This window comes from Anguilla anguilla, chromosome 10 (assembly GCF_013347855.1).
Source record: "Anguilla anguilla isolate fAngAng1 chromosome 10, fAngAng1.pri, whole genome shotgun sequence".
NCBI lineage: Eukaryota > Metazoa > Chordata > Actinopteri > Anguilliformes > Anguillidae > Anguilla > Anguilla anguilla.
The window spans coordinates 14724066-14740871 of NC_049210.1; the positions used below are offsets into that span (position 1 = coordinate 14724066).

At 40.4% G+C, this 16806-nt stretch overlaps 1 protein-coding gene across 1 annotated transcript; it reads left to right on the top strand.

Moving 5' to 3' along the window:
• Positions 1-1218: 1218 nt before the first annotated feature.
• On the top strand, positions 1219-15468 carry LOC118206995 (integral membrane protein DGCR2/IDD-like). The gene is made up of 11 exons (XM_035380236.1): positions 1219-1636; positions 4040-4072; positions 6581-6703; positions 9011-9097; positions 9486-9696; positions 10672-10748; positions 11238-11420; positions 11677-11880; positions 12239-12391; positions 12481-12717; positions 12955-15468. The coding sequence occupies exons 1-11, from the start codon at positions 1555-1557 to the stop codon at positions 13185-13187; spliced, it is 1623 nt and encodes a 540-aa protein (XP_035236127.1). The 5' UTR covers positions 1219-1554; the 3' UTR covers positions 13188-15468.
• Positions 15469-16806: the final 1338 nt, after the last annotated feature.

Genomic DNA, 16806 nt, shown 5'->3' on the forward strand with positions numbered 1-16806 from the left:
CAGCAGTCACGGAGACGTTGCTACGGAACAAAAGCTTTACCGAGGATAAATGCCGGGGAATCAGTTTGTTGTGGTCATTCAGGAGTTAAACAGCAGCCCAATGTTATGTAGGCTATATAAATCCATTATTTTTATAACCTCAGATTTTGATCATATATCTAGCCAAAATAATTACTGCTGTAGTGGTTATTTCTGATGTGTTGAACGTCAAGATTGGTCACAAAAGTCACATAAATGAAGTCCTGAAATGCCCGCACGCCCAAATGTGACACTGTTGAACTAAATAACAGTTAGTCTCATGTCACATCTATATAAATTACAGCTGTTTAAAAAAACTGTTATGACTTCATGAGGCCACTGGGTGACAGCAAAGCATTGCAATTGGAGTTCGGACATACAAAATATTTACCCGAGCCTACTTCTCCCCTCTTTTTAAAACAGCATGAAGAGGTGGGCTACATGTGTCTATTAATTAACTTATTTAATTAGTGCATTGTTTATTTGTTAGGCTACAGTGATTGCCTCTATCATCTTCCATCGTCACATGCAGTCCCTGGTTCGTTCTAATAATAAAATTTAATTTGAATGACATGAACTAACAAAAATGTTGTAATTTAATTAAAGTTAAAGAAATACAATTGGCAATTAGGCTACAATGCCGCAGATGCTTTTAGCCGAAGCGAATTTGAATTTTACACAAGCACGAGAGATAAGCCTACGAAAAGTGATAGCCTACGTATGGTCTCAATTCTTGCGAGAAAAAGTGAGATCTCTATGTATAATTTGAGATTTATTGTTAAAAGGTGAGTTTTATACGTTTGCGAAAGACAATGCCTTGCTAGTTTGCTAGAATTAAGATGAAGTAGCGACTGTCAGCGTGCGTGTAATTCCTTCTTAGTCAATAATGCAGACTGGACCGATTTGCTCTGATCCTACTTAAAATAGGTTCTGAGCTGGGTTTGGACCACAAGTTATTTATAGCATGTGCTGTATTATAATTATAACCTTTAAAAAAACTATACTGGTACAAAAAAATGTTTACTTTTTACTAAATATATTTAATGGCACCGGCACATACGGACAGGTCACGCTTGTTTCCTAGACCACTAGTGGCAGGCTGGCAGCGCATATCAAGTGGTTATTTTTTCCGGACTGTAACGTAAACCCCGCCTCTCACGTTGGATCCGATAGGCTGAGTGCCGTGTTTGGAACCGTGAAGGGACGAGGAAGCCATCTTGTAGTCAGAACCTGGAATACGCAGGTTTGGTTGGACAGCCTGCTTGTGGGACAGGTTATAGAATTGTAATAGCAAGGTTGCTAGTTATTACAATTTCGACTAAACAATCACAGAGACTGAGAACAATCACCGGAGCAAATCAAGCAGGCTTAGATAGCTAGCTATGTAGTTCATATGATATTTCGATGAGATACATAAAATATCTATTGATCCACTGAAAACGAACTGTTCCTGTGAGTGGGGAGAGAGGGTTGGTTCCACTCTGACCAGTTTGTTTATTTCTATTTAACGTTAGGAGTATGATGAGTGGCTGATAAATGTTGCCGAAAGCTGACAGTAGCAGTTTCGCTCTACTCTGTCTTCTCTTCGCCCTGACTCTGACAGATCCACCACGGACAGGTAAGAAAAGAGACCGATACTCTTTGGGCTTGCTTGCATGCAGGTAATTTAACATATGCTCCTGCAATTCCTCTAGTAGTAGACCAACCTACACAATGGCATTTTTAAAGGAATGGGGTAAAATGGATTGGCTAGATGCAGAGTCAGTCCCTGCATGGTACTGCTAGGTTACTTGGACTTTAGCTAGTAAGCTAGTTGATTTGTCCAACATTATTAACTCTATGTGTTTTTGAATGAGCTAACTAGCTAAACTGTTGACGAACTGTTGCAAAATACAAGGGCTGCGTGTCAGGCCCCTTAAATTGGACGTGGATTTTTTGTGTAAACTGACTAGCATTAGCTTATCAAAGGCCTTACTCGGCCCTGTCAACAACAGCAGAGCTATAATGCCCAGCCACTCACCATAGCCAGTCTAGTTTTAGTATTCTATTGTAATGTTACATTCTTGCTAGGACTTAACTAGCTCTAAAGGCTGGCTGTGTATATTCAGCGACTGGGTAACTAGTTAGTAAGGTTAGCTTGCAAACCATACGACTATAACGGTGTAATGCTGGTGCCTGACTAAGGAAAAGTTTTGTTACGGTTGCATGTTGCTGTTGATTAGCTATTTTATTGAATTGATAAAGGGCACAACAGGCTAGCTTTCAAGATGGCTTACTGACTGTCAAGATGTAGCTATTTGTTAGTTCGGTTAACGTAAGTAAGATAGTCTTGCCTTATTTTTTGGTTCCTTAGTTATGTGAATGTCAGGTTGCATCGGTCATGGATTATATGCAATCCATTTAAAGTTGTAACAGCCATATAACCTCTCTATGCTGCTAGCTAGCGAACTGTTTGTATGAATACTTTTGGCTAGCTTGGATGCTCATGTATCTCAACAGCTAACCTAACCTATTGACCTAAAATCAGTTTACTAACTTCATCATAAAACGAGCTGCTCCTTGGCACGCTAATAGCATAATAATTAGTTTTCGTCCAAAGCAGTGTGGTAACATTTTACCACTAGCCTGCTATTTTACATTGGATACCACCACTACCTATTTAAATGCAAGGTAAATGTCACGTTCAGACTCAGTCATATGTCTGCGTAAGGGCTGCATGGTTTGTTAAGCACTGGAAAGCTATGAACCGCCCTATATAACGGAACATCTACTTTGGAATGGTTTGCTGTTTCTTTTATGTTCATATGTATTATCTACTGTTATTTTAAATAAATGAATAAATAAACACGAATCCTGGCATTGGAATCCATGTGCCATTTCCATTGGGTTCTGTACGTCCCAAAATCAAATTATAGGGAAAGCCAGTGGAGCAGTTCTTCTGTGGATTGCTAAACGCATTTCTATCGTGTGATCTGTAGTAAGAACAAAAATAGTGGATGTGTGTTTTATTTACCCAAAAGGTTTAGTCTGTCCTCCAGATTCTGATAGGTTAGGCCTGGAATGGAACAGGTGTTGGCGTGTCAAAAGGCGGCAGTCTGCAGGTTTTAGTGTCTAGCCATTTGGAGGGAGTAAATCTCCAGCAGTGTCTCCATTAGGGAGACAGAGACTCCTCCGATTTCAGTAAGGAATTCCTTTGCATTTCCTTTCTCTGGTTACCCTTTTTCTTTTTTTTGTAAGCTGAGCTGCTTTTTCATCCATTGACTGATTCTATTTATGTTGCCTCATTTCTGCTATGTTTCTAATCTTTAGCAAACAAATTATAGGAAACATGGTCTTTGATTATGCTGAACTTATATGCTTAATTCTAAATGCAGGTAGGTTCTGTGTGCATGTAGCCAAAGAAAAGAAGGGAGACGGGTGAAACCGGGGTTTGTCTTGCTATGAGTTTCAAGCCTTTTTTCTGTGCTGGCAGGTTGCTGGTGTTCTGCAGGCTGACAGCAAATTGGGCCGCTGTGTCATATGTCTTTCTTCAGTTAGATTGCTGCCACTCCCCAGTGTCACGGCCTATGGGCCTCTGCCAGAGGGAGGCTGAAATGAGGTTGTCAGTTCACCATGGCCACTGTCCAGCATTTTAGGGAGGAAAAGAAAAGCTTGTGCAGTGGAGAATGGTTCCCGATGAGGTCACTCAAGGCTTCGCGGCATATTTTCTTTCTTTTTTTAGGATCATTTTCTCTTTCTTCGCATAGACCGACAGCAGTCAAGTGCTGCATAATGAAGGAACACTGTGCTTTGTGCATGGATGCAAATACTTTATTGTAGGCTAGATTGTTGTGTTTATCAAAAAGGCAGTGTATCTTCCTTCTGTCAAGCTTAAATATTTAATTAAGCTTTAATGGTACCTTTATTGTTTTTCTGTTAAATTGGATACTTGTGTTTTCCTGTATGCTTTTCAGTAAATTTTATTAGTATTTTTAGAAATTGTATGGCGTTAATCACAGAGGGTGTTCATATTTCATTTCAGGTCCAAGTCTTGCTCTGGCTCGACTGCTGTCAGGTAAGGTGTATCTCTTTTCTGCTTGAACCTTGCAGCACACAAACATGAATCAGAGGCACTCTTACGTTATGTAACTCCTTGTTGTACATTTAATCTGATTCATCAACGTCCAGGTACTCCTATTCGTTTGAACTCCCATATTATTTCTTATGTTTCTCTCCAGGGCAGGACAAGCAGCACACCTACTGTGTCACAGTTCACATTACTAATTGAATGCAGTGTAACACTCTATACACCCACTCCTCTACCAATTCACCACAAAATAGAACAAGGAAAAGTCACTCTGAAATATTAACTCGTATACGTGTGCAGTTATCTATAAAGAACACTATTAATGCATTTTTTTGCCAACCTATTGCAGTAGTTAATCCTTCATATGAAGTCCTTTTTTATTCTGTAAAATGTTTTCTGTAAATAGTAGCTTGCTAATTTGTCAGCTAGCTAAACTAAGTAGTTTTACCATTGAAAATATTTCTGTATCCTGCACATTCTAGAAGTTATTTAGGTAATTAGGTAAGTATGTTTCGCTTTCATAATTGCAGAAAGAGCACAGGAGATGCACTTGATCACATTTTTTTGTTTATTTTTTGTCTTATTCATAGCCTATATATCAGCATGCATTTTTATATAAGTTTTCGGCTTGATGGTGATGGATGGATCGTACATCACTTATGTACGTATCATCTGCCAAATAAATGTAATGTAATGGATGCTAGGTATGAAATGGAATAAATCTTAAATAAATGGAGCTTTTGTTTTAATTTGACTTTCAGGTCAGATTCTTGTTTTTCTTCTCTTTTTGGGGTTTTAAGGCAGTCCTGTTTCCTGTTTAATTTTCCCCCGTTCCTGTTTTTCTTCCACATATATTTTTGTTAGTATCTTTTTGCTCACTTGTCACTCTTCTTGGACATTTTCTGCTCATGTGTGACCACAAAAACAATGGGCACATGAGTTAAACCTAAGTTACCATTGCTAGCATTCCTTTGTGCACCACACATTTGACGCATTTGCAAGACCTTGTTTGTAAATGTGGGGAAACTGCTGGTTCTGGCGCTTGGTTTTGATCTGGCTCAGTCAAGTATGATGAGAACTACTTCTGTGTCTGCAATTGTGTAATTTAATTTTCTGAATAAGATTGGTGCATGAATGTGTCAGTGTCCACACATCCAAAAATATCTGCCACATTTATCAGGCTGTCTGCATACCTCTTGAACATACCTCTGAGTCACCAGCTATTAAGTTTTATGTCCTTATTTCTTTCTGTCTGTATTTTCTTTATTTCCCTTCTCATTCATTTGACAGTGGCTGAGTTTATGCTGCTTGGAGCTTTACTGGTATTGGGTCTGTGAGCTGGTGTATGCCTTTTGTAAGCTTCATTGGAAGAAAGAATGAAGGAAAACCATATAATGGCAGCTGTCTCTGCAATTGTACAATTTCATTTCCTGAATAAGATTAGTGCACGAATGTATCAGCATCCACACTTCCAAAGTACCTACCACATTTATCAAAGACTGCCCGTATATGTATCAAACATCTCTGTAATCAGCCAGTAGGCTTTCTTTTTCTTTCTTTCTTAGTCTTGTTTTCTTTCTTTCTTCAGTTGTCAGAGGCTGAGTTTGTGCTGCTCGCTGCTGTAATGGCACAGGGCATATGAGCCGCTGTGTGCATTTAGAGAGATATTTCAGACGCATGTTCACACTTGTCATGCAGGCCCTGGGCACATATGGCTGCAGCAGAGGATCAGTGCATTGTTGGCAGGGTGAGAGCAGGCCTGTGTTTCGCTCTCTTTCTCCCTCCCTCCCTCTCTCTGTGAGCCGTGAAAAGGGCTCGAGCAGGCTGTGCCGACAGAGGGGAAACGCATTCTGCACATTACACACCAGCTCCAAGGGGAAAGGTGCTAGAGCAGAACAGAACAGGAAAGTGAGATTTCCTAGGAAAATGGGAGTTGGAGTATATACAAAATTCCAAAATGTTTCACATCTCGACAGTAAAGGGAAGGAACTAGCAAATAGGATGTAAAAACAAAGCTGTGACTGTAGCACACTGAATCCATTCACTGTCACTGATTAGTAAGCACAGTGCCAGAATAAGAACTCACTCAAGTTAAAAAAATATAGCCTAAGCCATATAGGAAGTCAAAAGTACTCGTTCAGGAGATACAGAAGCCATGGATAACAGACTGCACTATGGAGTTGAATATCAGGAGTAAATGGGAGTACAGCAGTGTGTAGAGTATTCACAGGATGAGGAAAGGATGCTTCCGTTTCAGCAGTTTTGATATAATTACAGTTTTAGTGTATGTTTTGATTGACCTAGACATTTATATACATTTTTGATGTCCTGCAACTTTCCAAAGGCTCGTATAGGGGCATTGATGGGTTTGTGGTTTAAAGCAAGAAAACGCACTTAAAGTAGCTTGCAGACCTCCACTGAGGATCACTGTAAAAGAAGTAGTGTTCTAGGCCTCCCTGAGATGCCCTCTCTTGTGACCGCTCCCCTTTGTTTCAGAGCTGCGATGTAACCCGGGGCAGTTCGCCTGCCGCAGCGGGAAGATGCAGTGCATCCCCATGGCCTGGAAGTGCGATGGCTGGACGGCCTGTGAGGACAAGAGCGATGAGATGGACTGCCCCTGTAAGCAAGCGCCCGCACTGTTAGCCCTTTTACTCTGCAGGCCCGAGGAGCAGTGTTGAACTTACTCTTTTCTGTTTCTTCAACCAAATGTACCTCAAAAATGAACAAGTGTAGTACGGTCAATTAAGATCTGGTGAAATTGGTGTGTTTGCCCGCAGTCATTTAGACATTAGACTAGGCAAGTGAAGCATGGACTCGCATACGCTTGCACAAGACTTAATTGTGTCTATTTGAACCCACTGAACCACAGTGGTAATATAACAGCTAACTGTTGGCTACTAGACTCTGAAGTATTTAATGATATTTTAATGGGATTAATGGTTAAAGTATATAGACAACTGCCAATAAGTGAAAAATGACAAAATTTGGCAATACTTTGGTTCTTGAATTTCAAGAACAAAAGCAATTGAATGCTATAATATTTAATTAAGAATTTAATTTAAGAAATTCACTCATCTAAAATGGGGCTAGAGATCCAGAAATATCAATTTCAAACATGACTTTAAAATGTCTTCTAATTAGGCTGGGAATAGTTCACTTGTTATCTCTTAGTCTGAAAGCCTCAAGGTTTGTTGCCTTTTTAAAGCTACAGAAAATGTCTAGATGAAAATGCTTATGCCCCATCTACGTTGATTTGAATGTTGTGAAGAGGTGAATTTACACTGGGGAAAAATAATGTTGTTTCTATTGTTTTATTGAAATTCATGTTTATTACATTTCTGTGGATATACATTCACAGGAATGTTTAGTTCTCTCTCAGGAAATCCTTTGTTTTCTGAATCAACTGAAAGTAACGAAAATAATTGTGTAATATACATATGAACTATACTGGAAACAACCTGGTACTACAGCAACAGTATCATCAGTATTAAATACTATTCTACTAAATGCTCCCAATATATTTGAGCATTCAACAAATTGCACAGTCAATTGTGTATAATTGTACAGAGCTGGTGAGGAAAATGCTACGAAACTGCACAGCGTAATCAAAATGACCACTTGTAAATAGTTAACTATTAAATTAAAGTGAGGATATTAACATTCACACACGTGTTCGAAGAGCACACACACACACATATATATAAAGTGCCTCCAGCACTCTGTGTTCCCTGGAACTTTAAGTAATGACGCACTGAAAATGTAATTACCAGCAGACCTTGACCATTTGCTGGTAAATCAGTAAAATGTCCAATAAATAAATTAACTGTCAACATGTTGTTGTAATATTAATAAAATGTCCTGTAATTTCTTTCTTTCTTTCTTACTTCCTCTTGTCTAATGTATTTATATCTCCTTTTAAGCGCATCTTCAGCAACAATGGCTGGCTCTTAGCTGGCTGCTTATTTTAGTGACAAAAGTCTCTCCGCCTCCACAGATGTGGCCTAGATAATAATGAGAGATTCAGACACACTGAAGGTGGCTTGATCGACTTTGTTGGCATCGAATGGAGAAAACGTAATTGTAAAATACGGCAATAACAATCCACCTCATTGTATTGTTGTTAACCAGATGCAAATACTACATCAGCTTTTGGAAGACACAGACCAAGTGTACAGATTAAAGTAACTTAAATATTAGTGTAAATATATGTAAATATTATATACACAACTCAACTCTAGTATATACTCTAGTAGTGAACAATGAAGTAGATGATTTGCTATTATGTATTTCAAAACTTTCCAGTCAAAGATGTTCTTTCTGAAGGGACACTGTACTGCGTTGTTTAAGATGACTCAAATGGTCTGAATGGATATATTTTCACAGCCAGTAAACCAAAAAAATGATTTTCTGGGTTTCAAGGTGCATATTTGTCCAATAGCGTGAGCATTAATTCATTTGGGAAGTCCCCAGAAGTCTGGGGAGATCCTCCTTCCTCACCCACAGACCAAGTGTACAGATTAAAGTAACTTTGTAAATATTATATACACAACTCAACTCTAGTATATACTCTAGTAGTGAACAATGAACTAGATGGTTTGCTATTATGTATTTCAAAACTTTCCAGTCAAAGATGTTTTTTCTGAAGGGACACTACTGCGTTGTTTAAGATGACTCAAATGGTCTGAATGGATACATATTCACAGCCAGTAAACCAAAAAAATGATTTCCTGGGTTTCAAGGCGCATATTTGTCCAATAGCGTGAGAATTTATTCATTTGGGAAGTCCCCAGAAGTCCGGGGACTTCCTCCTTCCTCACCCACAATGAATTTTACTGTACTTCTGTATCTGATACCAATAACCTGGGTCCCGTATCTGCTGTAGTGAACCAGACTGTGTTTTAAGATAACGCACTGTCTCTCCCGCAGCCATGAAGAAGGAGAGGTTTCACTACGGAAACAGCTTCGATCAGGTGGAGGACATCATGGGCGTGGCTCAACCCGTGCGCTTCAACAGTAAGACCGCCCGCCTCCCTCCCTCTGGCCCCACTAAGAATTGGTTGGCAATGCAGTGTGATAGGGCTGTGTCATTATTGTGATTCTCCCAGACCTGAGTCCAATATGTATTTGTTTTGGATCCAAATACTTTTCTACGCTTTACTGGTCTGGTGTACTGGATGGATGCCAATGAAATACTCTCAAAAAGTGCAAATCCCACCTTCTGGTCATATTGGCAGGCTCAATTAAACCAGGCAATATCAATAGAGCACAGAAAAGTATTTGAATACAAAACAAATACGTGTTTGACCCAGGTCTGGATTCTGCTATTCCTAATGAGGCAGTGCTCTGTATAATCATGGAGCGGGTGTAGATCTAATGCTCCCTGGCCCTGCCCCCACCACAGAGAAGTGCCCCACCGGGTGGCACCACTATGAGAAGACCGCCAGCTGCTACAAGGTGTACCTGGTCAACGAAAACTACTGGCAGGCGGTGGAGACGTGCCGGAGGGCCAACGGCTCCCTGGCCACCTTTGTCACCAACGAGGAACTGCAGTTCATCCTGAAGATCGAGGTGGACTTCGACGAGAACGTGTGCGAGCGCAAGGACCAGTGCAAGTGAGTGCGCGCCGCGACCGCGCACGTTCGGTCTCAGCTTCCAAAAGACACGTTTCTCAACAAGATTCCCGTATGGCGTGCTTACGCCCACGACAAAGCTGCCTCATTGAAAAAATCCTGTTTGGGGTCTGATTGCAGAGCAGGCATCCTCTCCTGCAAGCCCCGATGACATGGAAATGAGGCTTTTCTCTTTCTTTTCTTTTGCAGTTGTTTTCACATGCTTTACACTTCAATTAGCTGCGCTTGTTTGTGAGGATTCCACATTTTAACCCATGAAATGGTATGCACTGCTGTATCCAGGATGAATAGCAGTGTATTCTTTTTTTCTCCCCAGATTAACTCTGTCTCAGCGTATAAGCAATTAAATGACCCACAAAACATCCTGATATAAAGCTGTTTGGCCTCTTTTTTGAGCAAAACAGTTTTCGTATTAGATCTGTCTTAGAAGAAGTTATGTTTTGTTTGCTATCGCCAGATCTGTTGGAGTTTGTCCGTGCGGTATTTGTGCTGTGGTTCACTTTGTTAATGAGAGATAGCCAGCAAATGTTTGGCAGCAGAGATGTTATTGCTTTGAAAGTCTTAAGGTTAAGCTCGAGGCCCAGGGTTTCGGGTTCCTGTTTTCCCAAAAATGTTTAAACCCTTGTCCCATAATTTAAAGTTAAGTGCTTTTACTCATCGTTAACCAATAGCACAAATGTTTTTTTTTTGTTTTTTTTTAACCCTTCAAAAGTTAGCATGTTGTGTTCCACATCAGTTGAAATGTCACGTTTGTTATTTCCAGGAAAATGACCTTGAAATAAGCACAGAATGAAAAGACTGAAACATGCCAGCTGCTGAAGCGCTTGTTTCTCTATTCTGTGGGTGCGTGCCCAGTAGTTACGAAAATTGTTTTATGGAGGGTTGAATCTTAGGAAAGATTTTTTTTTTTTTTTTTTTTTTTTTTTTTTTTTTAATCTTTTGATTTTTTAAATGCAGATTCTGGGTTGGCTATCAGTATGTGATCACAAATCAGAACCACTCCCTGGAAGGGCGATGGGAAGTGGCATACAGAGGTAAGTAAAGCATCAGTGTTCTAAACCCAGCCACCACTACACAGTACTACTAACCCTGTCCTACTCTCTTCTACTCTACTCTACTCTACTCTACTCTACTCTACTCTACTCTACTCTACTCTACTCTACTCTACTCTACTCTACTCTACTCTACTCTACTCTACTCTACTCTACTCTACTCTACTCTACTCTACTCTACTCTACTCTACTCTACTCTACTCTACTCTACTCTACTCTACTCTACTCTACTCTACTCTACTCTACTCTACTCTACTCTCCTCTACTCTACTCTACTCTACTCTACTCTACTCTACTCTACTCTACTCTACTCTACTCTACTCTACTCTACTCTACTCTACTCTACTCTACTCTACTCTACTCTACTCTACTCTACTCTACTCTACTCTACTCTACTCTACTCTACTCTACTCTTTCTAAGAAAGAAGAGCCTGTCTTTAAGCAGGAGGTGCTCTTGTTTTGGTCAAACAGGATCCATGCAGGTCTTCTTGCCCCCAGAGGGCCTGACGAACTTCAGGGAGGCGGTGCCCAACCAAGAGAACGTCTTCTGCGCCCAGCTGCAGCGCTTCCAGATAAAGACCATGAACGAGCGCGGCCTGCACAGCTGGCACGCCGAGAACTGCTACAAGAAGTTCCCCTTCCTCTGCAAGAGGAGTACGTCCTACTCTGAGTCTGACTAACCCGAACTCTAATCTCATGTAAACATGTAAAAATGTAGGGGCTTCACAAAAGGGATCATTTCAGTTGTGTTATATAGTTCTGTTATACACCCTTTGTGTGGTGGTTTGTATTGGACTACTGTCTGATTTGACTGACACTGGCATGTCTTGTCCTATTCAGTCCTTGATGTAAAACGCGTGTGTGCCTGTGTGAGAGGGAATACATTGTAACCCCTCCTGTGGCACGGCAGGACAGACGTGTGTGGACATCAAGGACAACGTGGTGAGCGAGGGGTACTACTTCACGCCGAAGGGGGACGACCCCTGCCTCAGCTGCACGTGTCACGACGGCGAGCCGGAGATGTGCGTGGCGGCGCTCTGCGAGCGGCCCCAGGGCTGCCAGCACTTCCGCAAGGACCCCAAAGAGTGCTGCAAGTTCACCTGCCTGGACCCAGGTGCCCACACGGCCTCGCCTGCCCTCGCAAGCTCAGCGCACCGCTCCCTCGCACTGGCTTAATAGAGTTTTGATTTATACGTGTTGACCGATAAAGTTTCATTCCACCAAATCCTTCTTTCTAGGCTAGTCACAGCTTTCTTGTCTGGCTGAAAGATAGCCGTAAGGGGATCACATGTACATGCTCTTATAAAGATGTGATGCACATCAGCATGTGTCCGTTTCTGCTGTATGATGCAGTGTAGAGTGGCCGTAGGCCTTTTGTGTGGCGTGCTGATATCTGTGGTGCTTCCTCTCGGATGTTAATGGTTTTTGTTTTTCGTTTTGGTATGTTTGATATCTACGGTACATCCTCTCAGAAGGGAGCAGCATCTTTGACTCCATGGCCAGTGGAATGCGCCTGATCGTCAGCTGCATTTCGTCCTTCCTCATCCTCTCTCTGCTGCTCTTCATGGTCCACCGATTGAGGCAGCGGCGACGCGAGCGCATCGAGACCCTGATTGGAGGCAACCGTAAGCGCTTCCTTCTCCGGTCCTCCAATCGGAGTTCGTTCGGGGTGAGCGCCAGCTCCTAAATCAGAGCGTCTTCCTCTCGTCCGCAGTGCACCACTTCAACCTGGGCCGCAGGGTGCCCGGGTTCGATTACGGGCCGGACGGGTTCGGCACGGGCCTGACTCCCCTCCACCTGTCCGACGACGGAGAAGGGGGCGCTTTTCACTTCCATGAGCCGCCCCCACCGTATGCTGCCTACAAGTACCCTGAAATTCACCACCCAGACGACCCTCCACCTCCCTACGAGGCCTCCATCAACCAAGACACCATCCTCTATGTGGATTTAGGTACACCACTTTATTTACTTTCAAAATCATTTTCATAATTCTGCCTGTGTGTTTTCTTTTTTCCATGAAAACACACCACAGTTCTGTACTTAACTCTACTCTCAAATTTGGATGAGATTTGAAGTTTCCCGCCTAGTGCTATGGGGAATCTTCTTGCTCCTTTGAGATTTGTCTCTCGTGACATGTTAACATTTAACACCTTTTTAACATTTAACACCTTTTTGTGTGCTTCTCAAGGGAGGGCTGATGCTCTCGAAACAGACGGCGGTCAGGCAGTCGCCGAGAACGCCGGTCCCCCAGCACACCTCCCAGAGGAGAGCCCCACACTGGAACAGTCCTCGGTGGAGCACGAAGACTCCATCGACAGCAGCTCGCTCCTGGTTGCCCCGGACACACCAACCGACGGCACCATGACAGAGACTACTGTGGCAGGTCGCCCCATCAACTCCTCACTGAGCACTGTCGTATAGGGCCAAGATACTGCCTGCGATAGAGGCACTGCACGTATTTCTGGCCGTTCGAGAAAAAAAATCAGAGAAGCTTCTGGCACATTGATGTACATGGAAGACGAGCAAAACGGTTTGGTTTTGAAACAAAAAAAAACACTTTTCCGTCTTTGGTTCGACTTGAACATCATTTTCATGTATGTCCTTATACGAATACTTTATCAGGTGTTTTTTTTTCTCTAGAAGAGGCCAACAGAATGCTTCACAAATTAGGAGGGAGAAAAGTTATGACTAGGGACTCATTAATGTATTTATTAAACTGAATATCGGCACTAGAACAGATTGTCTAGATGCACTGAAAAATGTAGGCCACTCTGTTGAAGGTGTGGTTGAAAATTCTCAAAGTCAGGACTCAAAAATGCACAGGGCTTGAAACTTCATGTCTCTGGGAGCAAAAATGATTTTTGGGTCATTTCTCTGCTCTTAATTCTTACCATTCAGGGTGGCAAGACAAACAGTCGGGAAAATATTTTTTTTCCCTCTCTTCCTTAGGACACTTGCTGAATTCCAGCATTCAATGATTGCTCTGAAGTCCAACCGCACTATGAAACTTTTTTTTATCTTCTACAGGACAATCCAAATCACAGAATCCATGGAAATATAGTACATACAGATTTAGATTCAGAATTTTGGAATATGAATGTTTGTGTTAAACAACTGTGTAAAGTAACTGTTGGAAAGAGGTGTATTTCCATCTCAGTGTTTTTCATACCCAATTCAACTGAAATTTATATATTTTTTAATTAGTTACATTTTCCAAACATTACAATCACATAGTGACACTCTTATCCAGAGTAATTTTCCCTTTCTGTATCACTTTATATGTCTTTCATTTTGAAAGGTGGGTCAATATCAGTACATTTTTCATTACCATTGGTCCTTTTTTTTCAAACTTTTCTGCAAAATGCACATGCTTTATCTTTGGCATATTATTTGGCGGTTTCATTTTCTTGGCAAGTTTTAAACAAACGTTTTCCAGATCACAGTTCTGTGAAGTGGGCTTCCTTTGTTTTTTGTTTGTCATAAAATTAAACATTTAACAAGGTTTAGACTTGCAAGCAAATGTAAAAAAAAAAAGAACTCACCATAAGAATTGCACTTCTACCATTTCAGTGTTTGTTTTTATACAGTGGTTTCTACATGGTTGTGGTCAAAACGCATAAAGCACATTAGTAAACTTTTTGTCTTTTGAATTGACAGCCTGCTAAGATTTTTTGAGGTAGAATTCAGAGTCGATTTAGCCATGAAGCGATATTGTTTCCAAAAGGGCCTGTGGGAAGACTTGACAGACACTTTATAAAGCATTAGGGCTAGTCGACTCATTGGATGCATGCTATATTTATTGTGATACAGCCTGCATTGTATCACAGAATTTCATTTTTTTTAAGCTTAAGAATTGTTCTGCTTTTTACTGTACTGAAATGGCTGCAGAGCACACTGCAAAGAAAGTGCTCAGTGTGGCTGGTCAGCACAACAGGTCTGTTGCATAATGGATTTCAGATCTTTATTACGGTTATTTTGTTGTTTTAGTTGGGAGGGGGATTGCTTGTTTCTATTTCTGCAATGACATTCTTCAACGCAGCGCAAAAACGAAACTCAAGAATCATTTAATTTTAAAAATACTGTATTGTTATTGTTGGTGTTTGTTGGGGGGTATGTGTGTTGCGGGTCTGTATTTGTAGTTTTGGCTGAGCCTGAAGTGCATGTTTATGTGCACTACACAACAGACTACACAACAGATGTTTGGATCATCAAGCTCTCGCTAGCTGTTGTGTAGTTTTTTAACGATATCGTAAATCTGAGGATAAAGTTTTTTAAATATCATTTTTTTACAATCAACTGATATGGGAAACATGTTGTTTCAAGAAAGGTTGTGTAATTGTTCGCTCATGAGAAGATACGATTTTTAACGTTTTCCTCTGTGGGAAATCCCATTGTTTCAAACCACTTCCTAGGTCCAGTCACTTTTTTGCGGTGGGCGGGACTTTAACACTCAATTCCCCTCCCTCCCCCCCAACTGCTGTATTTTAAACTTTTTTAAGCAGTTCATTTGTGCTCAACATAAGCTGTAGTGGTGTAAAAATAATTGTTTAAATCTACATTTGATTAATTTTATTCTCTCTTGTTTAATTCTGTTAATATCATTTTCGCTTTTACTACTGCTTTTCCCATGGAAATACTTTTTTTCTTTGGAAGTAGCTGTACGTGTAATTAAACGCCAAATAAATTTTACCTTGAAGAAACACTCTATTTTGAATTTATTGCTTTGCATTTCAAATGGCTATGGTTTACAATGCTAAATTGTTTAAAATGTGTACATACGGTACATCTGTAATACATAAATGCGTAATGCATAACAATTTAAGGCAAAATGTGCTATATATTTTTTTAAATACATGTATAGATCTGTAGCTTACATAGTACGTTTCAATGTATTTTTTATTTTTTATTTTTTATTTTTTGCTGAAAAACTAAATGCTAGTCACGGTTCTTCCTAATCTGATTTACATTTCTTCTGTCCTCAGGATCGATGCTTCCTGAGGTATTATCATAACCTCTCCCCTTTACAAGGTGTTAAATTTATTGAATCAAAACACAACTGAATTGAATAATGAATTGATTATTAAATGATTACAAAAATTCAACACTGAATTAAAAAATGGTGTAGTTCAATAAAAAAAAGTCTTTAAAATTATATTCTCTCCTTTTATCTAAAAATATTAAACTGCTTTTCATTTGATGGCTTTTAATTCAACTCAGAACCATTTTAATGCCATACATTTCCATTCCCTACCACTTTTATCAAATTATGGTGAATTTTATGATTTTCCATCCATTTTCACTTTCTGGAAAAGTCTTATATATTTTGTTTATCCCAACCCTAACGTGACACTTAACCCAAGCCATGAACATGACAGAAAACTTTCCTTAATCCTAATACTTACTAACCGTATGGACCAGGAGTAAGGCTGTAATATTTAGGGGGGAGTTAACCCCCCCCCCCCAATAATATAGCATGATGATGACAAAAAATAGTTTCAAAAATTAAATATTGAGATTTCATGATGTGATTTGAATATACTGATCAGTAATCGGAAGTATTTTCCCCTTAGAATTCACCAGAAATTCTAATTTCACAGCTTGAAGCAAAAACCTATGTGCTATCATATTGTACGCTACTGCCTATTAGTACACCATTTCAAGCTTTGTCCTTGAGGATCTGTGAAAGAAAGACAGGAACTTTATGTTCGAGGGAATACCAAACAGGAGTCACGACAGTGCTGCAGTATTGCATACTGATAGGGTACTCATTATGCAAATGCAGTGAAGTTGCATAGCCGGTAGACTTATATAATATTGATGTGGGTTGAAAATGTTGAACTCTTTTGATATGAGATCTGACTCAACCCACATTGAAGCTCCAAAGGAACTGTTTAGAGTATTAAACCTGCAGTTCTGACCCACCACCAGAAATTCCCTTTGGTGAGTCCAGGGAAAACAAGGTGTTTATTTTGTCTCATATCATCATACGACATCATTACTGCAATAAGTCTGGAAACAATTGAACCAGGTATTATGACAT

Bases quoted from the DNA above. Each gene is read 5' to 3' on its own strand.
- LOC118206995 (XM_035380236.1), top strand. From the start codon at position 1,555: ATGTTGCCGAAAGCTGACAGTAGCAGTTTCGCTCTACTCTGTCTTCTC. The intron at 9,098-9,485 runs GTAAGACCGCCC...CCCCCACCACAG, and splicing joins TCAACCCGTGCGCTTCAACA to AGAAGTGCCCCACCGGGTGG. The intron at 9,697-10,671 runs GTGAGTGCGCGC...TTTTAAATGCAG, and splicing joins GAGCGCAAGGACCAGTGCAA to ATTCTGGGTTGGCTATCAGT.